The following is a 25,757-nucleotide window of genomic DNA, read 5'->3' on the forward strand; positions in this document are numbered from 1 at the left end:
GTTTTGTTTGTGCCTTTGTTTTTGTTTATCAACACCCTTTGAGTCACTGATGCTGTTGCTGTTGGTGTTATTATAGTTGCAATGAGTGTTAATGTTCACCCACTTTGCTTGCTTTGTTTGTTTGTTGCTTTTTTTTTTTATCAACACCCTGCGAGTTAGTGATGCTGTTGCTGCTTTTGTCATTTTACTTGTATTTATAGTTGTTACTGTTTAGCCACTTTGCTTGTTTTTTAATCTGTTTTATTTTATCACCACTCTCTGAGTCAGTGATGATGTTGCTGATGCTGTTGTTGTTATTTTACTTGCAATGATAGCTGTTACTGTTCAGCCACTTTGCTTGTTTTTTTTTGTTTTTGTTTTGTTTGTTTGTTTGTTTGTTTTTTTATATATCCTCTGAGTTAGTGATGCTGTTGCTGATGCTGTTGTTGTTATTATGCTTTCAATGAGAGCTGTTACTGTTCACCCACTTTGTTTGTTTATAATCTGTTTTATTTTATCAACACTCTCTGAGTCAGTGATGCTGATGCTGATGCTGTTGTTGTTATTATGCTTGCAGTGAGAGTTGTTACTGTTCACCCACTTTGCTTGCTTATTGTCTATTTTATTTTGTCAACACTCTCTGAGTCAGTGATGCTGATGCTGATGCTGTTGTTGTTATTATGCTTGCAATGAGAGTTGTTACTGTTCACCCAATTTGCTTGTTTTGTTTTTTTATTTGTTTTTTTGTTTGTTTTTGTTTTGCTTGTTTTTTTTTATCAATACCCTCTGAGTCAGTGATGCTGTTGCTGTTGTTGTTGTTGTTATAGTTGCAATGAGTGTTTGTTAATGTTCCCCCACTTGGCTTGTACTTTTGTTTTCTTTTTTGTTATGTCAACACTCTCTGAGTCAGTGATGCTGATGCTGTTGTTATTATGCTTGCAATGAGAGTTGTTACTGTTGTAGTTATGTCTGTCATTTGTCCTTGTTAGCAAGTTCTATTTGCCCTCTCTTGCCTTTTTTCAACACAGTTTCTTTCTTTGAGTCATATGGTTGCGAGATCCTCTCAAACTCCATCTCTTTATTTATTTGTTTCTTTTCTTTTTCTTTTTTTTTTTCTCATTCTCCTTCTCATAATAGCAATCACTGCTGCCACCATGCATGTAATGCTAGTTGCTCTCATTCTTTTTCATTTGCTAGTGGAAACTTTGTTTCTTCTTGTTGCTCTCTTTTCTTTCTTTTTTTCTCTTTTGCAGAGGATTCGAAAAAACACAGCTCTTCCCTGCAGTTGTAAACATTCCAGGATTGGATGCAGGCAGAAGAAAAAAACTCTCACTGACTGGTTTCCTTTTTTTAGCAAAAACCGTTGCAAACAAACACCTGAACATGTCTTCTTCACAAGAAAACAACTCTGTTGTTGCTTCTTCTCCAAACTCTAAAGCAAAAAAAAAGAAAAGAAAGCAGTCACAAGAACAGAGAGACTTAAAGCTCAAAAACAAAGTCAGGGCCGCATTAGTTGCAGCGTGTGGCTCCGTAAACAGGGTTGTACCTTTCTATGGTACCAAGAAGAGGTACGCTGTTAGCTGTCCGATGCCTTTGTGCAAACATTCGTCCACAAGCATTAAAAGACACTTGACTAAAAAAGATCATTCTTGGACTTTGGATGAAGCTTCCATCTTTTACTCTGCAATGGTCAGGAAGTTTCAGCATGCTCGTCTCGAACGCAAGTCCGGCTGTCCAAAACCTTACCCCTGTTTGCAATGTTGGAAGTATTACGACCGACTGGACATACACTTGAAAGAGACTCATTTCTACGATTCCAAGATGATCAAACAAAAGATTGCAGAGGCAAAGCGATACGACAACGAGAAGCTCTATGTCCCTCAATTTATTCGACCTGCCTTCTTTGGTATTAAGCCAGTAGCTGAACAAGCGTCTGCATCAGGCTCTGCATCCTCTGCTCCTGGGCCTTCCTCCTCTTTTTCTTCTCCGGTTCTTTCCTCTGATCCTCTTTTAAGCTTGCCCTCACCAGTTGCTGGTTCGTCCGAGGCTCCTTCTGCAAACCAATGCACCTCTGTAGAAAACAAAGAGCTGAACACCGAATCCGTCCTTGACTCTGATTTCGATTCCTTAGAGCACTTGGTTTCCAGCTCCTATGTCTTGACCGAAGAAAAGAGACTCTTGTTTCAGCTGGACAAAGATGCTTTTCACTTTTATTACCAGTCAGCAGATGAGCTCTTCAGAGACTTTGAAAAGTGGCTTGTGGTAGCCAACAACAACACTTGGTCACAAGCAAAGATCTACAAAAATGCAGTTGTGGAAATATTGACTTGTTGTGACAGCACGTTGACGCTGCACCCAAACGCCCTCACCAATTCCAATGTTTTGGAGGATAGATACTTCTCCTTGCACTTTAAGAAAATTCAGCTCAATTCCAAGCTGAGTGAACTTGACCAAACAAAAGCCATGTCTTGTCACACGTTGTACAACCGCCTCGTCTCCCTTTGTCTCCTGTTTCGTTTCAGTGAAGCCAGAAACGTCTATTTCGGACTTTCTCATGAGGCCATCCGACGTTTGCGCTGCAAGGTGGATGAGTTGCGAAAAGTGCTGAGGCCCTTTCGTTCTTTGAGGAGGAGCCTTGTGAAAAGAAGAAAAAGCATCAACATCATCAATGTCAGTTTGCTGACCGAATATGGCAAGTCTGCATACGTAAGAGACTTAGTGGAATCGATTAGAAAGGCGTCTCTTCCGCTGACTAGAGACAATGCTGTGTCTCTACGAAACCATCTTCTGCTCTCTGTCACTGTAATTAACAGTTTAAGAAAATCTAACATTGCTCTTTTAAACATTAGAGACTACATGGCTGCTGAGAAGAGTGAGTGTGGATATTGCATTGTGCAAGAGCGCTACAAAACAGCATACAAGTACGGAGCCAAAAACATTCTAGTGCCGAACGACTTGAAAGTGTTGATCGATATTTATTTGCTGAGATACAGAGACCTTCTTGTCAACGACTCTCACTACATGGCTGCAGACACCAAGACTGTTTTGGAGTTGAGCGACTGCTACAGGCCCCTTTTTCCTTCGGTGAGAGCCAACAAAGACGAAGGTGTGACACTAGGTGCAACTAGAGTGCCTGTTTACCAGATGGGTTCCTCTGCTATCACCTCTAGCCTGACGTCCTGCTTCAGAAAAAGCCAAGTAAACATTCCCATGAAGCGTCTTACTCCCACTTGCATTCGCGGTTCGATAGCCACTTACTTTGCCAACAACAGCAAAGAAGATCGCGAGCGGTTTGCTACACTCTACATGAAGCACAGCAGACACACAATGGATAGCTTTTATGTGTCCCAGTGGAACGCTGCAGAGGAGTTGCGCTTTGCCCTGGGCATCGGACAGTCCTTCGGAGTCATAGAGTCTTTGACTGTTGAAAAGTCTGAGAGACCACCAAAGGAGGAGAAGGATGTGATGGACTGGCTCCGAACTAATGCAGAGGAGTACGGTTTTCATGATGTTGAGGACATTTTTGAGGAAGATTCAGACTCCGGTTCTGACTCTGAAGAATGTGCTGCTACTTTCGGTTGTACCACAGTGGTTCCATTTTCTCCAGCTGTAGAAAACAATGCTCCTTTAGAGGACAGCAACGAACATGTTGTAGATTTCTTGTGTGAACCTAGCTCAACTCCTGTTTCGTCTGTTCCTTCTGAACAAACAATCGCTGGTCCAGTTCTTGAACTATCCTCTGCTCTTGCACAACTAGTTCCTAATGAACAAGCTGTTTGTATGGATGTAGATCAGACTCTAGCTGTTCCTGTTGGCACAGCTTGTTCTCCTCTTGCATTAACATTATTTCCTGATGAACCGGATTTTATTGAACACCATGCACAACTTTCTCCAGTTTACTTTAGTGAGCAAGTGGTTGCCAAACCTGTTTCTGCTGCTCCTGCTCAACAAGTTGCTTTCAGTCCTTCAAAAGAGGTCTTTTCTGTTCTGCTGGAAACAGTGTCTAATGTTGCTTCACAGCAAGATAATCTTATGGCTGTCACACGTGTTTTCCATGCTCCTCCTGAAGCTGCTCTTCTTGAACCTGCTCTTCTTGAACCTGCTCTTCTTGAACCTGCTCATAAGCAAGTGGTTGCCAAACCTGTTCATGTTGCTCCTTCTCTGCAAGTTGTTTTTAATCCTTCAAAAGAGGTCTTTTCTGTTCCTCTGGCTCCTAATCTTGTTGCTCGTCAGCAAACGATGGCCAAACCCAGTTTGTTTCTTTCAGCTGTTCCAGTCCAACAGGCTGGTACTGTTCTTGAAAAACAGCCCTCACCTGGTGCTGTTCAATCTGTTGGTAGTCTATTTAGCCAAAGTCTTGCTTGTACATCCAGAGGTAAATTCTTTTTGATTTTTGATTTTTATGCAAATCTCAACACGCTTTCAAAAAATAAAAATGCCCAAATTAACTCCTTGCCCTATTGTTATTGTTAAAGCTGTAAAAAAAAAAAAAAAAAGAAAAACAATAAAAAAAACAAAAAAAAAAACAAAAAAAACAACACAGAAGTGTGTATGTATTTGTTGCAGGACTAATTCTGTGATTGCTTAAATGTTTACACAAGTGAATGATACTAAAACTGATTATGTTTTAGAAGTAAAAGATCCAAGAAGAAAAAAAATCAAGTTGGAAATGCCATCTTTTACTCAAGAACACATCGGTAATGTAAAACCTAATTTATACAAACATATATAAACACAAACCTCTTCTTGCACAATTTCAGATGGTTAACTGTTAATAAAAACTAGCCATCATTGCTAAGTGCACTTTTAGAAAGTTGTGTCTACCCGATTTCTAATGATGAAGTTAGAAACATCACCGTTAGAAATCATGCACAGCTTGTTATTATCTCTAACACTTAGAAACTGTTGATGGTTTTTTTATGAATTAGAAAAATGAACATGGTTTTATTTTATTTCAGGATCAACTCAGCCAAGAACAAAGGAAAACAAAGCAGAAGTTAGCCAATGCCAATTAGGTAATCTTTCAAAAACCAGTTATTGCTATCAGTGCAAACAATAAGGTCAACAAAAAAAACAAATAAAAAAACAAAATTAATCTTGTCATGCTTCAGAACCAAATGAATATTCGATTTAATCTCTTTGTGTTATGACTTGAGTTTGTAAAATTTTAGATGAAATAGTTGAAAAGCTGAATGCTTGCCCTGGCCACAACGAATGGTTCAACACCAGAAGTTTTCCTCGATGTGCAGCTTTAGTGTTGGCATACATCTTGCAAGACGTGTTTACAGATGTAAGCTCAAGTTGCTCGTACAAAGATTACCTTGGCATCTTGGCAAATCATAGCAGTGACAAGCTCATTCATGTCTTGCAAAAGTACTCCTACCGAAGCCATATTAAAGACAAAATTAAAAACATGAAGCTAAAAATTCAAAAAGAGGGTAGTTTAGAAAAGTTTGTTCAATATGGCAATATAGTGAGACCATTTATGTAGTTTAGAAAAGTTTGTTCAGTTTGGCAATAAAGATGGGCCTTTTGTGTAGTTTGTTTTCTCTATGCTTTTGCAAATATATTTATCTGTTTCGCTAAATACATAATAAACAAGAAGTTCTGTTAAACTGTTCTCACATTTCTTATTTAAAGATAGTTCAAACTTTTTTTATCTTTAAAAAAAAAAAAAAGTCGTTTTGTTATTCTGTTAACACTTTTAATAGAGTTGCATTTAGAATTACTTCTGATGTTTTTAAGAGTTTGTTAAAAAGCAAATTAATATTTTCTGTGATGTTAAACTGCATAAGTGAAATTTAAAAAAGGAAAACTGCTCCAACCATTTTTCGGAAAAAGAAATCAAAAAGTTCCTTATTTTAAAAGATCTAGACATCCATTTCTTCTTCAGCAAAATAGCGAGGCTTTTTTTATGAACTCTTACTCTCTATTTTTTCATATATTTACACAAAGGATTTTATTAAGTTCAATGTAAACATACATAGAAGTATATTATGTTTTTTTTTTTGTTTGTTTTTTTTTTATGGTGTCTAACTTTTGTTTCACTTCTATTTTATTTTACGTTTATCTTGTATTTTATCATGCCTTATTGGTTTTTGCGTTTTGTGATGTCAAGCTGCGTAAGCTAAACTTAAAAGAGGAAAACTACGCTAACTTTTCTTTGAAAAAATATTCAAAAAGTACCTTAAAAGAGAAAGCACACGAATTTAAAAAGTTGTATCTTGCCATCCAATTCTTCTTCTGCAAAGTAGTGAGGCTTTTGCTCTCTAATTTATCTCTATTTACGCAAAGGGTTTTATTTCAATGTAAACACGTATAAAAGAATACTTTGTTAAAAATAATGTTAAAGGAGTTGCGTAAAAAAAACGTCTGAATAAACTTTCTTTACAAAAAAAAACAACTAAGAAACAAGCGCGCCTAAGAAAAACCAGATCGCGATTCACTAAGTCAATAGACGAAAGAAACAAACTTTAAAAAGTCTTTCTAGACAACAAATTCTATTTTTGGCAATGCAGTTTTTGTATTTATGCAACCTATCTTTTGTTTCACTTCTACTTTATTTTACGTTTACCTTGTATTTTGTCTTGCCTTTTTGCGTTTTGTGATGTCAAGCTACATAATCTAAACTTAAAAGAGGAAAACTAGGCTAGTAGAATATTATGTTGTTGGTTTTATATGCAGCCTAACTTTAGTTTCATCTATATTTTGTTTTGCGTTTATCTTATATTTTATCTTGTCTTTTTGAGTTTTGTGTTTTGTGATGTCAAGCTACATAAGCTAAACTTTAAAGACCTTTTTTTTGAAAAACTATTCAAAAACTACCTTTAACAAAGTAGCGAGGCTTTTTATGCACTTTTACTCTCTAACATACCTATATTTGCGCAGAGGATTTTATTTAACTCAATGTAAACATACATAGAAAAATATTGTTACCCGTTTATTTTATGCAGCCTAACTTTAGCTTCATCTGTATTTTATTTTACGTTTATCTTATATTTTATTTTGTCTTTTTGAGTTTTGTGCTTTGTGATGTCAAGCTACATAAGCTAATGTTAAAAGAGGAAAACTACGCTAACCTTTTTTTGAAAAACTATTCAAAAACAACCTTTAACAAAGTAGCGAGGCTTTTTATGCACTTTTACTCTCTAACATACCTATATTTGCGCAGAGGATTTTATATAACTCAATGTAAACATACATAGAAAAATATTGTTACCCGTTTATTTCATGCAGCCTAACTTTAGCTTCATCTACATTTTATTTTACGTTTATCTTATATTTTATTTTGTCTTTTTGAGTTTTGTGTTTTGTGATGTCAAGCTACATAAGCTAATGTTAAAAGAGGAAAGCTACGCTAACCTTTCTTTGAAAAACTGTTCAAAAACTACCTTAGACATAATCTAGATTTAAAAGAGGAAGACTACGCTATTTTTGCTTTGAAAAAACTTTCGAAAACCACCTTAATCGATAGAGATAGCACACGATTTTAAAATGTTGTATCTAGTGATCCACTTCTTTTACACCAAAGTAGCGAGGCTTTCTATGCACTTTTACTCTCTAACATAGCTATTTTTGCGCAAACGATTTTATTTATTTCAATTTAAACATGCCTAGTAGATTATTATGTTGTTGGTTTTTTATGCAGCCTAACTTTAGTTTCATCTATATTTTATTTTGCGTTTATCTTATATTTTATCTTGTCTTTTTGAGTTTTATATTTTGTGATGTCAAGCTACATAAGCTAAACTTTAAAGAGGAAATTTACGCTAACCTGTCTTTGAAAAACTATTCAAAAACTACCTTTAACAAAGTAGCGAGGCTTTTTATGCCTTTTTACTCTCTAGCATACCTATATTTGCGCAGAGGGTTTTATTTAATTCAACTTAAACATACCTGTTAGATTATTATGTTGTTGGTTTTTTATGCAGTCTAACTTAAGCTACATCTATTTTTCATTTTACGTTTGTCTTATATTTTATTTTATCTTTTTGTGTTCTGTGATGTCAAGCTACATAAGCTAATGTTAAAAGAGGAAAGCTACGCTAACCTTTCTTTGAAAAACTATTCGAAATCTATTTTTGAGATAATCTAGATTTAAAAGAGGAACACTACGCTAATTTTGCTTTGAAAAAACTCTCGAAAACTACCTTATTCGATAGAGATAGCACACAAGTTTAAAAAAGTGTATCTAGTCATCCACTTCTTCTACAGCAAAGTAGCGAGGCTTTCTATGCACTTTTACTCTCTAACATTATGCATTTTACTCTCTATTTTTGCGCAAAGGGTTTTATTTAATTCAATTTAAACATGCCTAGTAGATATTTTATGTTGTTGGTTTTTTATGCAGCCTAACTTTAGCTACATCTATTTGTCTTATATTTTATTTTATGTTTTTGTGTTCTGTGATGTCAAGCTACATAAGCTAATGTTAAAAGAGGAAAGCTACGCTAACTTTTCTTTGAAAAACTATTCAAAATCTACCTTTGAGATAATCTAGATTTAAAAGAGGAACACTACGCTAATTTTGCTTTGAAAAAACATTCGAAAACTACCTTATATTTTATCTTGCCTTTGTTAGTTTTGTGTTTTATTATGTCAAGCTTCATAATCTAATCTTAAAAGAGGAAAACTGCGCTAACTTTCCATTGAAAAAGTACTCAAAAAGGACCTAAATCGATATAGATAGCTCACGATTTTAAAAAGTTGCATATAGTCATCTTCTTCAGCAAAGTATCGAGGCTTTTTATGGATTTTTACTGTCTAACTTTCCCATATTTGCGCAAAGGAATTTATTTAGTTCAACTTAAACATGCCTAGTAGATAATTATGTTGTTTGTTTATTATGCAGTGTAAACTTTGTTTCATCTATATTTTACGTTTATCTTATATTTTATTTTGTCTTTTTGAGCTTTGTGTTTTGTGATGTCAAGCTACATAATCTAAACATAAAAGAGGAAAACTACGCTAACCTTTCTTTGAAAAACTATTCAAAATCTACCTTTAACAAAGTTGCGAGGCTTTTAATGCTTTTTTACTAACATACCTATATTTGCGCAAAGGATTTTATATAATTCAATTTAAACATGCCTAGTAGATTATTATGTTGTTAGTTTTTTATGCAGCTTATCTTTAGTTTCATTTATATTATGTTTTAGGTTTATCTTATATTTTATCTTATCTTTTTGAGTTTTGTGTTTTGTGATGCCAAGAATTTTAAGCTAAACTTAAAAGAGGAATGCTACGCTAACCTTTCTTTGAAAATCTATTCATAAACTACCCTAGACAAAAGCTAGATTTAAAAGAGGAAAACTACGCTATTTTTGCTTTGAAAAAACTTTCGAAAACCACCTTAATCGATAGAGATAGCACACAATTTTAAAAAGTTGCATATAGTCATCCACTTCTTCTGCAGCAAAGTAGCGATGCTTTTTATGCACTTTTTCTCACTAGTTTGCTTATATTTACGCAAAGGAATTCATTTAATTCAATCCAAGCATATATAGAAGATTATTATGCTATGATTTTTTTTTTCTTTTATGCAGCCTAACAATTATTTCACCTATATTTTATTTTACGATTAACTTTTATCTTACTTTTCTTTTTTGAGTTTTGTGTTTTGTGATATCAAGCTACATAAACTAAACTTTAAAGAGGAAAACTACGCTAACCTTTCTTTGAAAAACTATTCAAAAACTACCTTTAACAAAGTAGCGAGGCTTTTTCTCTCTAACATACCTATATTTGCGCATAGGATTTTATTTAATTTAATGTAAACATACCTAGTAGATTATTATGTTGTTGGTTTTTTATGCAGTCTAACTTTAGCTTCATCTGTATTTTATTTCACGTTTATCTTATATTTTATTTTGTCTTTTTGAGCTTTGTGTTTTGTGATGTCAAGCTACATAAGCTAAACTTAAAAGAGGAAAGCTACGCTAACCTTTCTTTGAAAAACTATTCAAAATCTACCTTTGAGATAATCTAAATTTAAAAGAGGAACACTGCGCTATTTTTGCTTTGAAAAAACTTTCGAAAACTACCTTATTCGATAGAGACAGCACACAAATTTAAAAGTTTGTATCTAGTCATCCACTTCTTCTACAGCAATGTAGCGAGGCTTTTTATGCACTTTTACTCTCTAACATACCTATATTTGCGCAAAGGATTTTATTTAACTCAATGTAAATATACATAGAAGAGTATTGTTACCCGTTTATTTTATGCAGCCTAACTTTAATTTCATCTATATTTTATATTGCGTTTACCTTATATTTTGTCTTGCCTTTGTTAGTTTTGTGTTTTGTTATGTCAAGCTTCATGATCCAATCTTAAAAGAGGAAAACTGCGCTAACTTCTCATTGAAAAAGTACTCAAAAAGGACCTAAATCGATATAGATAGCTCACGATTTTAAAAAGTTGCATATAGTCATCTTCTTCTTCAGCAAAGTATCGAGGCTTTTTATGGACTTTTAATCTCTTATTTACCCAAATTTGCGCAAAGGACTTTACTTAATTCAACTTAAACATGTCTAGTAGATTATTAAGTTGTTTGTTTTTTATGCAGCCTAACTTTAGTTTCATTTATATTTTATTTTACGTTTATCTGATATTTTATCTTGTCTTTTTGTGTGTTGTTTTGTCAAGCTACATAAGCTAAACTTAAAAGTGGAAAACTACGCTAACCTTTCTTTGAAAATCTATTCAAAAACTGCCTTAGACATAAGGTAGATTTAAAAGAGGAAGACTGCGCTATTTTTGCTTTAAAAAAACTTTCGAAAAATACCTTAATCCATCGAGGTAGTACACGAATTTACAAAGTTGTATCTAGTCATCCACTTCTTCTATAGCAAAGTAGCGAGGCTTTTTATGCACTTTTGAGTTCTAATTTATCTCTGTTTACGCAAATGGTTTTTGTTTATTTCTGTGTAATGATATACAAAAGAGTATTTTGTTAAAGATTATGCTGCAGGAGCTGCGTAAAAAAACTCTGGTGACCTTTCCTTAAGAAAAAAGCAACTGAGAGGCATGTGCGCTTTAGAAAATTCAAATCGCGATTCACCAAATTAAAAGACGAAAAGAACGAACTTTAAAAGCTCTTACTAGACGTTTGTGTTTATGATAGGCAATGCAGTTTTAGATTTTATGCAGCCTAACATTTGTTTCATCTATATCTTATTTTACGTTTATCTTATACTTTATCTTGCCTTTTTGAGTTTAGTATTTTGTGATGTCATGCTAAATAAGCTAAACTTTGCTAATTTTTATTTGAAAAAATATTCAAAAACTACCTGAATTATAAAGCTAGATCTAAAGGAGGAAAACTACGCTAACTTTTCTTTAAAAAAATATTTAAAAACTACCTTAAACATAAGCTATATCCAAAAGAGGAAAACTATGCTAACTTTTCTTTGAAAAAATACTCAAAAACTACCTTAAACATAAGCTAGATCTAAAAGAGGAAAACTACGCTAACTTTTCTTTGAAAAAATACTCAAAAACTACCTTAAACATAAGCTAGATCTAAAAGAGGAAACCTACGCTAACTTTTCTTTGAAAAAATATTCGAAAACTACCTTTAAACATGATTTAGATTTAATAGATGAAAACTACGCTAACATTTCTTTGAAAAAACATTCAAAAACTACCTTTAAACATGATTTAAATTTAAAAAAGGAAAACTACGCTAACATTTCTTTGAAAAAATATTCAAAAAGTACCTTAATCGAAAGAGATAGCACGCGAAATTAAAAAGTTGCATCTAGTCATCCGTTTCTTCTTCATCAAAGTAGCGAGGCGTTTATGCACTTTTTATTCTCTAATTTATCTCTATTTACGCAAATGGCTTTTGTTTATTTCAATGTAAAACTTTTCAAAAGAGTATTTTGTTAAAGATTATGCTGCAGGAGCTGTGTAAGATAACTCTGGTGACCTTTCTTTAAGAAAAAGCAACTAAAGTAGATGTGCGCCTAAGAGAATCCAAATTGCGATTCACTAAATTAAAAGACATATACAACAAACTTTAAAAGTGAAACTATTTTTACAAGCGTATTTGGTAAAGATGAAATGTTCTTATGACATTTTAACGTTACGAAAAGGATTTTCTTCAGTTCAAATATTTATTACAATTTAAAGTGTTAAATAATGTTACAGAAACGACCTAAAACGCCTGTTGTATTAATTTAAACGAACAAAATAGATAAAAAAAAAAGAAAAACTATCATTAAAAAAAAAAAAGAAAAAAAGAAAAGAAATAGAAGTTGAGGAAAAATAAAAATAAGAACTTCTAACAAAGAGCTCTTCTTTTTATTTTTCAGATTTTAGATGCTTAATTCCTTGAATGAAAAGTTGAACTGATGACCCACTACTAAGGTTGTTCCTAGCCTTCCGTTCTCAAACTAGGCCATTCTGAGAGGCTGTTTGATTAAGTACCGTTGATAGTAGTATCGCACGTAAGAGACTTCTAAAACTCTGATTATTAATTCCTTGAATGAAGAGATGACTTCATACTCACTAACGAGGTTGTTCTTAGCCATCCGTTCTTAAACTAAGCAAAACAGTGAAGTTGTTTGATTAAGTATCACAGTTTGCTGATTTGCACATGCACCATTGCCGAAACTGTGATGCTTGGTTCCTTGATTGGATTGAAGAAGCTCATCACCATGCTTTTTACAAGCTGTCCGTTGTTATGTTTTGCAATTCAGTGGTTCTGTTTTGCAATTCATTTTCTGTTTGTTTAAGTATCATCGATGGTGGTGTCGTGCATGCAAACTTTCCGAAACTCTGATGCTTGTTTTTCTTGAATGGAGAGATGAGCTTATACTTTAGGTGACTTTTAAAACTGCAGTAATTAGTGCCTCGAATGGAAAAACGAACTCATTCTTTACAGACCAAGGTTGTTCCTGGCCATCCGTTAACATACTAGGCAACAGTACAGCGAAGCTGTTTGTTTTACAAGCTTTTGTCGTTTCGAGAAATCACTACATTAAGCATTCGATGGTGATACACGACTGATGGCCAGGTTCTGATTTTCGAATGAAAAGAAGAGTCGCATCCGACCACCGGTCGGCTTTCGACGCAAAACAGCTGTACACACTCGTCCAACGTCCAGTGACTAACTGTTGCAACGAGAAAGTTAGCTTTATTTGTCGTGCAGATTGTCCGCTTTGACGTAAAATGCTAGAAATTTGCTGAACGCTCGGTTTGCGCCGCCCAAGAGTCATTCTGTTTCTGCGTTGCCAGCGTCTGTCGGCTAAATACAACTGTAGACTCCGCGCAAGCTTTTTCACCGCAAAAGTTGTACAGAGCCACACCGAAGGCTAAAATCGACTTTAAGGTCGAAGGTTAAAATCGACCCTAGAGCTTTGAAAACGACGTCACGAAATTTTCAAGTACATCATCGAAGAAAATTACGGCGGCCAGATGCGACTCTTAGTACTAACTCTTCTAATCTTAGTACGTTAAGCATTCCAGTCGAGAGATCAGACGTTTTTTCGTCACCTAAGAGACCGGCCGATCCGTTTGCGACGCTGCGGAAAGAAAGAAGATGGCAAACCACAGGGTTGTTACCGTAACAAACCTCCGTGAGTACCTCCATCTCGAATGGCTTTTGGGGAAACGTTCGTTTTAAACTCAAAGGGATGGTTGTTAAAGCTCACAAAAGCCTGGTTAACGATTTTCTAACGGCAGAGACCGTGTTTACAATGGATGCAGGCCGTTTGCCCGAGCCCAAAGCGCAAGACCTTTCGGAGAACTCCTCTAGGTCGATGCAACGAAACTACTAGACGCGTGCACCTAGCGGCACGTTACAACCGAAGGACGCCCCTCGTGGACACTATACGAACGCAATTTTTCATTGTCCCCAGGCTTCCAAACCGTAACCTCATCCCCCTCCAATCCTAACCCCGTAATTCTCTTACTCCTTCCCCCCCCCCCCCCCCCACCCCTACCCCTCTTAAAAAAAAAAAAAAAAAAGATAAAGAAAAAAAGAAAAAAGTTTCCTTCTCTCTTTTTTTCTAGCTTTTAGCCGGCCCTCCGCTAGAAGGGAATAGGGAGTAACGAAGGTTTGACATCAAAGTAGCGTTTCGTATAAGATTTGCTTGGCAAAATTTGACAATTTTTATAAAAGCCAAGCACTAGTTCAAACTGGAGATAATAAAACGAAATCGAATGATCTCACTTCTCAAACCACTGAGCTGCCATTGGTCGGCAGTTTCATGTTTGGAGACTATTGAGCTGCCATTGGTCGGCTGTTTAATCGTTGCGATTGGTCGGCAGTTTTATCGTTGGAGACCATTGAGAGATATAAAAGGCACTTTTTTTTTTTTTGAGCACAACATTAAACGCTATATCGTTAGATCTTGTTATAAAGGCACCCTTAAAATGCCGAATTGAAAAAAAAAAACAAAAACAAAAACAAACAGAAAAAAAAAATGAAATCGAAACGGGCATTCTTTTAAGCATAACGTTAAAAGCTAAATCGTTAGAGGTTTTATTAAGAAGGCACCTTTAGAATGCAAAAGACAAAAACGGAAAGTTTTGCTTTCCTGGCCACAAGCGATAAAATTGTTAGTAAAACGCACTCTAGCATTCTCACGTTCCAGACGTGACCAATGTTCGAGTAATCGAACAGGTCCGCTCAACCGTGAATGAAAGCGGAACTAACACACACTACCAACTAGTCACTGTGTTGGTCTGCTGAAATTACAACAGTCCATGAAAAGTATCTCGTAGAAAAGTCCTAATTTTGGATCATGGGCGGGCTGCTCAAATGAGCACTCTGCCCAATTGAAACAAAGGAAAAAAAAAAAAAAAAAAAGAAAAAAGAAACCGAAACGGGCATTCTTTTGAGCATAACGTTAAAAGCTAAATCGTTAGATGTTTTATTAAAAAGGCACCTTTAGAATGCGATGTCCTCAAATATTTTCCTCGATATTTTAATAAGTAAACAAAAACAAAACTAAGTCTTGCAACTGGCGAAAACTTTCAATAAGCAAACAAAGCAACAACTTTCCTTTCGAGTTTTTTACATTTTAAACAAAAGACAAACAAAGAAAAAAAAAACAAACAAAAACAAAAACAAAAAAACAAAACAAAAACAAAACAGAAAAGGGAGAATGAGTGAGTCGACTGATTTCGCTCAACTGTCTTAAACGAGAAGTCATAAACGTTTGCTTGTGCCAGCAAGTTGCAAATTAAGTTGTTAATGAGCTGCACCGCAAAAACTTAACCCACAGTTTATTAAGCATATTAAGCCTTTGCTGACATGTTAAGACATTTTAAGCCTTTGCTATTATCATGAGGCTTTTTTGCTCCACGAGCCAAAAAAGTACGCTAGAGTTGTTGACAAACTGCATCGCGGTCGAAAAGTGTAATTACGCCAACACTTTTATCCGTTTAAGCATTTCGTTTTCGCACGAACAACAATTAAAGCAGCTCGTTGAGCTTAACGACGTTCGTATTTTTTTTCGAAGCCAAAACTTCGGCTATAAGTAGAGTGAAGAGGCACTTCGAAAAACAACAAAGCTGTTCGCAGTCGATAGCAACGAGCGACAACATCTCTGCGAGTCTGGCATCAAGGTAAACATTTTTTTTTACATTTTCATTTGTTAGTGCCACTTTTGTGTACATTATGTATTCAAAAATTTCTTGCTGACGCTAGATTTTTCGTTTTCAATGAACAACAGTTGCAACCTCTAGTCGTTTGCTAAAACAGCTTGCTAGGACAACCAAATCAATCATATGTTGTGAAAATTTCTTTTTGTTCAACTGACTAAGGAAGATCGAGCGAACGCTTTTTTTTTTTATAACTTGTTTGTATCATATTGCTATTAAGAAAACAGCGTTGTGTATACTAAACGTGACATAATTGGCAATTATCCGTAACTAAAAATAAGATAGAAATTACAAACTTGATACCATATTTTAATTACTCTAACAAAACTAGACGTCATCGCGTGAGAAAATAAATGTTTATGACACATAACCTATTTTTTTGTTTTTTTTTTTCTTCTCTTTTTTCCTTTTAATCTCCTTTCTTTCGTCCAAAAAGCGTTTTGATTTTTGCCTCGCCACAAGCGATGAAATCGATAAAAAAACCTGCTCGGACATTCTCAATTCTCAACAACAAAAGCAATCAAAGTTCTAGCTCTCGAGCACGTGCGCCAACAGGTTGATGAAACCGTTCAAATATGCTCGATCGCTAGAATTTAAAAAAAAAAAAAGAAGCAAACCAGAAACAAACCAAAATAAAAAAAAAACAAAAACAAAAATGGACATCTTTAGAACGCTTAAATTTTATAAAATATTTTCCTCTGCGTTTTTAACCAGCTAAACTGTCGTAAAGTTTTTTCGGTGCAGTTCATTTAAAAAACTTAGTTTTCAACTTTTAAACGTTTTAGACTTCTCGTTTAAGGCAGTCGAAAGAAATGAGTCGACTTGCTCTCTCTCTCCCTTTTCGGTTTTGTTTTTGTTTACTTGTTTTTGTTTTTTCTTCGTTTGCCTTCGTTTGCCTTTGTTTGCCTTTGTTTGCTTTTGGAAAAGTTGTCGCCATGCGAGACTTAGTTTTTTTTTGGCTCAATTTGTGATTAAGTGAAGTTCTAGTCTTGAAAGTGTGCAAAGTGTGGGCCAATCTGGTGGCTGGAGTGATGACACGTGAATGCTGGAAATTCCAGACTTTGAGCGGATTCAGCGTACATAGAAAGAAAATGTAACATTCACGTGGGTCTCTCCTAAGCTTGCCATTGGTCGGTCTGCTGGCCTTAAGTACCCCCCCCCCCCCCCTCAACGTCACGTTTGCTCAACTTTCTCGGTCTTTGGCGCCCAAAGAAAGCTCGAGGAAGGATAAAAATGGCGAGGTTTCGGTACTGCGTTTTCTGTTTTTCCTATTTGTTTTTGTTTGTTTGTTTGTTTCGTTTGTTTGTTTATTTATTTAATCGTTTTTTTGTTTGTTTCGTTCGTTTGTTTGTTTGTTTCGTTTGCTTCGTTTGTTTTGTGATGTTTTGTTTTCCCTTCTTGATGGCACAAAACAGAAGCAAACAAGACTTTCGGTTATATTCGGTTATATTCGGTTCAATAAAAGTTTGTTGGTTTCTGCACAACAACAACAACAACAACAAAAGTCCCTCTGTCCCTCAAAAGCAGTTTCTCCTCTGTCCTAAAGAAGAGCCTCTTTGTAATCGATCTTGTCTGAATGCAGCTCTCCTTTTGCCTACAGGTTTTTATTCCAACCCTTTTGTTGTTGTTAGTGCCATGTTGTTGTTATTGTTATACTCTGTAAAAGCAGTTGTTGCTGTTGTACTTGTTTGTTGTTTCTAAAGACACTGTTGTTGCTGCTGTTAGCGCTGTTAGTAATCACCCACTTGGCTTGTATTTTTGTTTCTTGTTTTTGTTTTTTGTTTTATTTATAAACACTCTCTGAGTAAGTGATGCTGTTGCTGTTGTTGTTGTTACAGTTGCAATGAGTGTTTGTTAATGTTCCCCCACTTGGCTTGTTTATAATCTATTTTATTTTATCAACACTCTCTGAGTCAGTGATGGTGTTGCTGTTGCTGTTGTCGTTATTATGCTTGCAATGGGAGTTGTTACTGTTCACCCACTTTGCTTGTTTTGTTTTTGTTTCTTTATTTTATCAACACCCTTTGAGCCAGTGATGCTGTTGCTGTTGTTGTTGTTATAGTTGCAATGAGTGTTGTTAATGTTCACCCACTTTGCTTGTGTTTTTGTTTTTGTTTATCAACACCCTTTGTGTCAGTGATGCTGTTGCTGTTGTTCTTATTACAGTTGCAATGAGTGTTTGTTAATGTTCACCAACTTGGCTTGTTTATAATCTATTTTGTTTTATCAACACTCTCTGAGTCAGTGATGCTGATGCTGTTGTTGTTATTGTGCTTGCAATAAGTGTTGTTAATGTTCACCCACTTTGCTTGTTTTGTTTGTGCTTTTGTTTTTCTTTATCAACACCCTTTGAGTCACTGATGCTGTTGCTGTTGGTGTTATTATAGTTGCAATGAGTGTTAATGTTCACCCACTTTGCTTGCTTTATTTGTTTGTTGCTTTTTTTTTTATCAACACCCTGCGAGTTAGTGATGCTGTTGCTGCTTTTGTCATTTTACTTGTATTTATAGTTGTTACTGTTCAGCCACTTTGCTTGTTTTTTAATCTGTTTTATTTTATCACCACACTCTGAGTCAGTGATGATGTTGCTGATGCTGTTGTTGTTATTTTACTTGCAATGATAGCTGTTACTGTTCAGCCACTTTGCTTGTTTTGTTTGTTTGTTTGTTTGTTTGTTTTTTTATCAATATCCTCTGAGCAAGTGATGCTGTTGCTGTTGTTGTTGTTATAGTTGCAATGAGTGTTTGTTAATGTTCACAAACTTGGCATGTTTATAATCTATTTTATTTTATCAACACTCTCTGAGTCAGTGATGCTGATGCTGTTGTTGTTATTATGCTTGCAATAAGTGTTGTTAATGTTCACCCACTCTGCTTGTTTTGTTTGTGCCTTTGTTTTTGTTTATCAACACCCTTTGAGTCACTGATGCTGTTGCTGTTGGTGTTATTATAGTTGCAATGAGTGTTAATGTTCACCCACTTTGCTTGCTTTGTTTGTTTGTTGCTTTTTTTTTTATCAACACCCTGCGAGTTAGTGATGCTGTTGCTGCTTTTGTCATTTTACTTGTATTTATAGTTGTTACTGTTCAGCCACTTTGCTTGTTTTTTAATCTGTTTTATTTTATCACCACTCTCTGAGTCAGTGATGATGTTGCTGATGCTGTTGTTGTTATTTTACTTGCAATGATAGCTGTTACTGTTCAGCCACTTTGCTTGTTTTGTTTGTTTGTTTGTTTGTTTTTTTTATCAATATCCTCTGAGCAAGTGATGCTGTTGCTGTTGTTGTTGTTTTAGTTGCAATGAGTGTTTGTTAATGTTCCCCCACTTGGCTTGTACTTCTGTTTTCTGTTTTGTTTTGTTTTTGTTTTTTTTGTTGTTTTTTTTCTCAACACTCTCTGAGTAAGTGATGCTGTTGCTGTAGTCGTTGTTATAGTTGCAATGAGTGTTTGTTAATGTTCACAAACTTGGCATGTTTATAATCTATTTTATTTTATCAACACTCTCTGAGTCAGAGATGCTGATGCTGTTGTTGTTATTATGCTTGCAATAAGTGTTGTTAATGTTCCCCCACTCTGCTTGTTTTGTTTGTGCCTTTGTTTTTGTTTATCAACACCCTTTGAGTCACTGATGCTGTTGCTGTTGGTGTTATTATAGTTGCAATGAGTGTTAATGTTCACCCACTTTGCTTGCTTTGTTTGTTTGTTGCTTTTTTTTTTTATCAACACCCTGCGAGTTAGTGATGCTGTTGCTGCTTTTGTCATTTTACTTGTATTTATAGTTGTTACTGTTTAGCCACTTTGCTTGTTTTTTAATCTGTTTTATTTTATCACCACTCTCTGAGTCAGTGATGATGTTGCTGATGCTGTTGTTGTTATTTTACTTGCAATGATAGCTGTTACTGTTCAGCCACTTTGCTTGTTTTTTTTTGTTTTTGTTTTGTTTGTTTGTTTGTTTGTTTTTTTATATATCCTCTGAGTTAGTGATGCTGTTGCTGATGCTGTTGTTGTTATTATGCTTTCAATGAGAGCTGTTACTGTTCACCCACTTTGTTTGTTTATAATCTGTTTTATTTTATCAACACTCTCTGAGTCAGTGATGCTGATGCTGATGCTGTTGTTGTTATTATGCTTGCAGTGAGAGTTGTTACTGTTCACCCACTTTGCTTGCTTATTGTCTATTTTATTTTGTCAACACTCTCTGAGTCAGTGATGCTGATGCTGATGCTGTTGTTGTTATTATGCTTGCAATGAGAGTTGTTACTGTTCACCCAATTTGCTTGTTTTGTTTTTTTATTTGTTTTTTTGTTTGTTTTTGTTTTGCTTGTTTTTTTTTATCAATACCCTCTGAGTCAGTGATGCTGTTGCTGTTGTTGTTGTTGTTATAGTTGCAATGAGTGTTTGTTAATGTTCCCCCACTTGGCTTGTACTTTTGTTTTCTTTTTTGTTATGTCAACACTCTCTGAGTCAGTGATGCTGATGCTGTTGTTATTATGCTTGCAATGAGAGTTGTTACTGTTGTAGTTATGTCTGTCATTTGTCCTTGTTAGCAAGTTCTATTTGCCCTCTCTTGCCTTTTTTCAACACAGTTTCTTTCTTTGAGTCATATGGTTGCGAGATCCTCTCAAACTCCATCTCTTTATTTATTTGTTTCTTTTCTTTTTCTTTTTTTTTTTCTCATTCTCCTTCTCATAATAGCAATCACTGCTGCCACCATGCATGTAATGCTAGTTGCTCTCATTCTTTTTCATTTGCTAGTGGAAACTTTGTTTCTTCTTGTTGCTCTCTTTTCTTTCTTTTTTTCTCTTTTGCAGAGGATTCGAAAAAACACAGCTCTTCCCTGCAGTTGTAAACATTCCAGGATTGGATGCAGGCAGAAGAAAAAAACTCTCACTGACTGGTTTCCTTTTTTTAGCAAAAACCGTTGCAAACAAACACCTGAACATGTCTTCTTCACAAGAAAACAACTCTGTTGTTGCTTCTTCTCCAAACTCTAAAGCAAAAAAAAAGAAAAGAAAGCAGTCACAAGAACAGAGAGACTTAAAGCTCAAAAACAAAGTCAGGGCCGCATTAGTTGCAGCGTGTGGCTCCGTAAACAGGGTTGTACCTTTCTATGGTACCAAGAAGAGGTACGCTGTTAGCTGTCCGATGCCTTTGTGCAAACATTCGTCCACAAGCATTAAAAGACACTTGACTAAAAAAGATCATTCTTGGACTTTGGATGAAGCTTCCATCTTTTACTCTGCAATGGTCAGGAAGTTTCAGCATGCTCGTCTCGAACGCAAGTCCGGCTGTCCAAAACCTTACCCCTGTTTGCAATGTTGGAAGTATTACGACCGACTGGACATACACTTGAAAGAGACTCATTTCTACGATTCCAAGATGATCAAACAAAAGATTGCAGAGGCAAAGCGATACGACAACGAGAAGCTCTATGTCCCTCAATTTATTCGACCTGCCTTCTTTGGTATTAAGCCAGTAGCTGAACAAGCGTCTGCATCAGGCTCTGCATCCTCTGCTCCTGGGCCTTCCTCCTCTTTTTCTTCTCCGGTTCTTTCCTCTGATCCTCTTTTAAGCTTGCCCTCACCAGTTGCTGGTTCGTCCGAGGCTCCTTCTGCAAACCAATGCACCTCTGTAGAAAACAAAGAGCTGAACACCGAATCCGTCCTTGACTCTGATTTCGATTCCTTAGAGCACTTGGTTTCCAGCTCCTATGTCTTGACCGAAGAAAAGAGACTCTTGTTTCAGCTGGACAAAGATGCTTTTCACTTTTATTACCAGTCAGCAGATGAGCTCTTCAGAGACTTTGAAAAGTGGCTTGTGGTAGCCAACAACAACACTTGGTCACAAGCAAAGATCTACAAAAATGCAGTTGTGGAAATATTGACTTGTTGTGACAGCACGTTGACGCTGCACCCAAACGCCCTCACCAATTCCAATGTTTTGGAGGATAGATACTTCTCCTTGCACTTTAAGAAAATTCAGCTCAATTCCAAGCTGAGTGAACTTGACCAAACAAAAGCCATGTCTTGTCACACGTTGTACAACCGCCTCGTCTCCCTTTGTCTCCTGTTTCGTTTCAGTGAAGCCAGAAACGTCTATTTCGGACTTTCTCATGAGGCCATCCGACGTTTGCGCTGCAAGGTGGATGAGTTGCGAAAAGTGCTGAGGCCCTTTCGTTCTTTGAGGAGGAGCCTTGTGAAAAGAAGAAAAAGCATCAACATCATCAATGTCAGTTTGCTGACCGAATATGGCAAGTCTGCATACGTAAGAGACTTAGTGGAATCGATTAGAAAGGCGTCTCTTCCGCTGACTAGAGACAATGCTGTGTCTCTACGAAACCATCTTCTGCTCTCTGTCACTGTAATTAACAGTTTAAGAAAATCTAACATTGCTCTTTTAAACATTAGAGACTACATGGCTGCTGAGAAGAGTGAGTGTGGATATTGCATTGTGCAAGAGCGCTACAAAACAGCATACAAGTACGGAGCCAAAAACATTCTAGTGCCGAACGACTTGAAAGTGTTGATCGATATTTATTTGCTGAGATACAGAGACCTTCTTGTCAACGACTCTCACTACATGGCTGCAGACACCAAGACTGTTTTGGAGTTGAGCGACTGCTACAGGCCCCTTTTTCCTTCGGTGAGAGCCAACAAAGACGAAGGTGTGACACTAGGTGCAACTAGAGTGCCTGTTTACCAGATGGGTTCCTCTGCTATCACCTCTAGCCTGACGTCCTGCTTCAGAAAAAGCCAAGTAAACATTCCCATGAAGCGTCTTACTCCCACTTGCATTCGCGGTTCGATAGCCACTTACTTTGCCAACAACAGCAAAGAAGATCGCGAGCGGTTTGCTACACTCTACATGAAGCACAGCAGACACACAATGGATAGCTTTTATGTGTCCCAGTGGAACGCTGCAGAGGAGTTGCGCTTTGCCCTGGGCATCGGACAGTCCTTCGGAGTCATAGAGTCTTTGACTGTTGAAAAGTCTGAGAGACCACCAAAGGAGGAGAAGGATGTGATGGACTGGCTCCGAACTAATGCAGAGGAGTACGGTTTTCATGATGTTGAGGACATTTTTGAGGAAGATTCAGACTCCGGTTCTGACTCTGAAGAATGTGCTGCTACTTTCGGTTGTACCACAGTGGTTCCATTTTCTCCAGCTGTAGAAAACAATGCTCCTTTAGAGGACAGCAACGAACATGTTGTAGATTTCTTGTGTGAACCTAGCTCAACTCCTGTTTCGTCTGTTCCTTCTGAACAAACAATCGCTGGTCCAGTTCTTGAACTATCCTCTGCTCTTGCACAACTAGTTCCTAATGAACAAGCTGTTTGTATGGATGTAGATCAGACTCTAGCTGTTCCTGTTGGCACAGCTTGTTCTCCTCTTGCATTAACATTATTTCCTGATGAACCGGATTTTATTGAACACCATGCACAACTTTCTCCAGTTTACTTTAGTGAGCAAGTGGTTGCCAAACCTGTTTCTGCTGCTCCTGCTCAACAAGTTGCTTTCAGTCCTTCAAAAGAGGTCTTTTCTGTTCTGCTGGAAACAGTGTCTAATGTTGCTTCACAGCAAGATAATCTTATGGCTGTCACACGTGTTTTCCATGCTCCTCCTGAAGCTGCTCTTCTTGAACCTGCTCTTCTTGAACCTGCTCTTCTTGAACCTGCTCATAAGCAAGTGGTTGCCAAACCTGTTCATGTTGCTCCTTCTCTGCAAGTTGTTTTTAATCCTTCAAAAGAGGTCTTTTCTGTTCCTCTGGCTCCTAATCTTGTTGCTCGTCAGCAAACGATGGCCAAACCCAGTTTGTTTCTTTCAGCTGTTCCAGTCCAACAGGCTGGTACTGTTCTTGAAAAACAGCCCTCACCTGGTGCTGTTCAATCTGTTGGTAGTCTATTTAGCCAAAGTCTTGCTTGTACATCCAGAGGTAAATTCTTTTTGATTTTTGATTTTTATGCAAATCTCAACACGCTTTCAAAAAATAAAAATGCCCAAATTAACTCCTTGCCCTATTGTTATTGTTAAAGCTGTAAAAAAAAAAAAAAAAAAGAAAAACAATAAAAAAAACAAAAAAAAAAACAAAAAAAACAACACAGAAGTGTGTATGTATTTGTTGCAGGACTAATTCTGTGATTGCTTAAATGTTTACACAAGTGAATGATACTAAAACTGATTATGTTTTAGAAGTAAAAGATCCAAGAAGAAAAAAAATCAAGTTGGAAATGCCATCTTTTACTCAAGAACACATCGGTAATGTAAAACCTAATTTATACAAACATATATAAACACAAACCTCTTCTTGCACAATTTCAGATGGTTAACTGTTAATAAAAACTAGCCATCATTGCTAAGTGCACTTTTAGAAAGTTGTGTCTACCCGATTTCTAATGATGAAGTTAGAAACATCACCGTTAGAAATCATGCACAGCTTGTTATTATCTCTAACACTTAGAAACTGTTGATGGTTTTTTTATGAATTAGAAAAATGAACATGGTTTTATTTTATTTCAGGATCAACTCAGCCAAGAACAAAGGAAAACAAAGCAGAAGTTAGCCAATGCCAATTAGGTAATCTTTCAAAAACCAGTTATTGCTATCAGTGCAAACAATAAGGTCAACAAAAAAAACAAATAAAAAAACAAAATTAATCTTGTCATGCTTCAGAACCAAATGAATATTCGATTTAATCTCTTTGTGTTATGACTTGAGTTTGTAAAATTTTAGATGAAATAGTTGAAAAGCTGAATGCTTGCCCTGGCCACAACGAATGGTTCAACACCAGAAGTTTTCCTCGATGTGCAGCTTTAGTGTTGGCATACATCTTGCAAGACGTGTTTACAGATGTAAGCTCAAGTTGCTCGTACAAAGATTACCTTGGCATCTTGGCAAATCATAGCAGTGACAAGCTCATTCATGTCTTGCAAAAGTACTCCTACCGAAGCCATATTAAAGACAAAATTAAAAACATGAAGCTAAAAATTCAAAAAGAGGGTAGTTTAGAAAAGTTTGTTCAATATGGCAATATAGTGAGACCATTTATGTAGTTTAGAAAAGTTTGTTCAGTTTGGCAATAAAGATGGGCCTTTTGTGTAGTTTGTTTTCTCTATGCTTTTGCAAATATATTTATCTGTTTCGCTAAATACATAATAAACAAGAAGTTCTGTTAAACTGTTCTCACATTTCTTATTTAAAGATAGTTCAAACTTTTTTTATCTTTAAAAAAAAAAAAAAGTCGTTTTGTTATTCTGTTAACACTTTTAATAGAGTTGCATTTAGAATTACTTCTGATGTTTTTAAGAGTTTGTTAAAAAGCAAATTAATATTTTCTGTGATGTTAAACTGCATAAGTGAAATTTAAAAAAGGAAAACTGCTCCAACCATTTTTCGGAAAAAGAAATCAAAAAGTTCCTTATTTTAAAAGATCTAGACATCCATTTCTTCTTCAGCAAAATAGCGAGGCTTTTTTTATGAACTCTTACTCTCTATTTTTTCATATATTTACACAAAGGATTTTATTAAGTTCAATGTAAACATACATAGAAGTATATTATGTTTTTTTTTTTGTTTGTTTTTTTTTTATGGTGTCTAACTTTTGTTTCACTTCTATTTTATTTTACGTTTATCTTGTATTTTATCATGCCTTATTGGTTTTTGCGTTTTGTGATGTCAAGCTGCGTAAGCTAAACTTAAAAGAGGAAAACTACGCTAACTTTTCTTTGAAAAAATATTCAAAAAGTACCTTAAAAGAGAAAGCACACGAATTTAAAAAGTTGTATCTTGCCATCCAATTCTTCTTCTGCAAAGTAGTGAGGCTTTTGCTCTCTAATTTATCTCTATTTACGCAAAGGGTTTTATTTCAATGTAAACACGTATAAAAGAATACTTTGTTAAAAATAATGTTAAAGGAGTTGCGTAAAAAAAACGTCTGAATAAACTTTCTTTACAAAAAAAAACAACTAAGAAACAAGCGCGCCTAAGAAAAACCAGATCGCGATTCACTAAGTCAATAGACGAAAGAAACAAACTTTAAAAAGTCTTTCTAGACAACAAATTCTATTTTTGGCAATGCAGTTTTTGTATTTATGCAACCTATCTTTTGTTTCACTTCTACTTTATTTTACGTTTACCTTGTATTTTGTCTTGCCTTTTTGCGTTTTGT

At 35.7% G+C, this 25,757-nt stretch overlaps 2 protein-coding genes across 2 annotated transcripts; both read left to right on the forward strand.

Moving 5' to 3' along the window:
- The first annotated feature begins 1,027 nt into the window (after nucleotides 1–1,027).
- Nucleotides 1,028–5,516, forward strand: LOC149892620 (uncharacterized). Its single transcript, XM_090077603.1, has 4 exons — nucleotides 1,028–4,354; nucleotides 4,611–4,676; nucleotides 4,938–4,994; nucleotides 5,151–5,516. Exons 1-4 carry the CDS (start codon nucleotides 1,363–1,365, stop codon nucleotides 5,468–5,470), a joined length of 3,435 nt encoding a protein of 1,144 aa, XP_089933729.1. The 5' UTR covers nucleotides 1,028–1,362; the 3' UTR covers nucleotides 5,471–5,516.
- An 11,253-nt stretch (nucleotides 5,517–16,769) lies between these two features.
- LOC149892621 (uncharacterized) lies at nucleotides 16,770–24,688 on the forward strand. Its single transcript, XM_090079676.1, has 5 exons — nucleotides 16,770–16,841; nucleotides 20,505–23,525; nucleotides 23,783–23,848; nucleotides 24,110–24,166; nucleotides 24,323–24,688. The coding sequence occupies exons 2-5, from the start codon at nucleotides 20,534–20,536 to the stop codon at nucleotides 24,640–24,642; spliced, it is 3,435 nt and encodes a 1,144-aa protein (XP_089935802.1). The 5' UTR covers nucleotides 16,770–16,841; nucleotides 20,505–20,533; the 3' UTR covers nucleotides 24,643–24,688.
- Nucleotides 24,689–25,757: the final 1,069 nt, after the last annotated feature.

Source organism: Hydra viridissima, unplaced genomic scaffold, assembly GCF_058129835.1.
Source record: "Hydra viridissima isolate aposymbiotic clone 2 unplaced genomic scaffold, HvirCarnegie_v1 scaffold_2, whole genome shotgun sequence".
Classification (NCBI taxonomy): domain Eukaryota; kingdom Metazoa; phylum Cnidaria; class Hydrozoa; order Anthoathecata; family Hydridae; genus Hydra; species Hydra viridissima.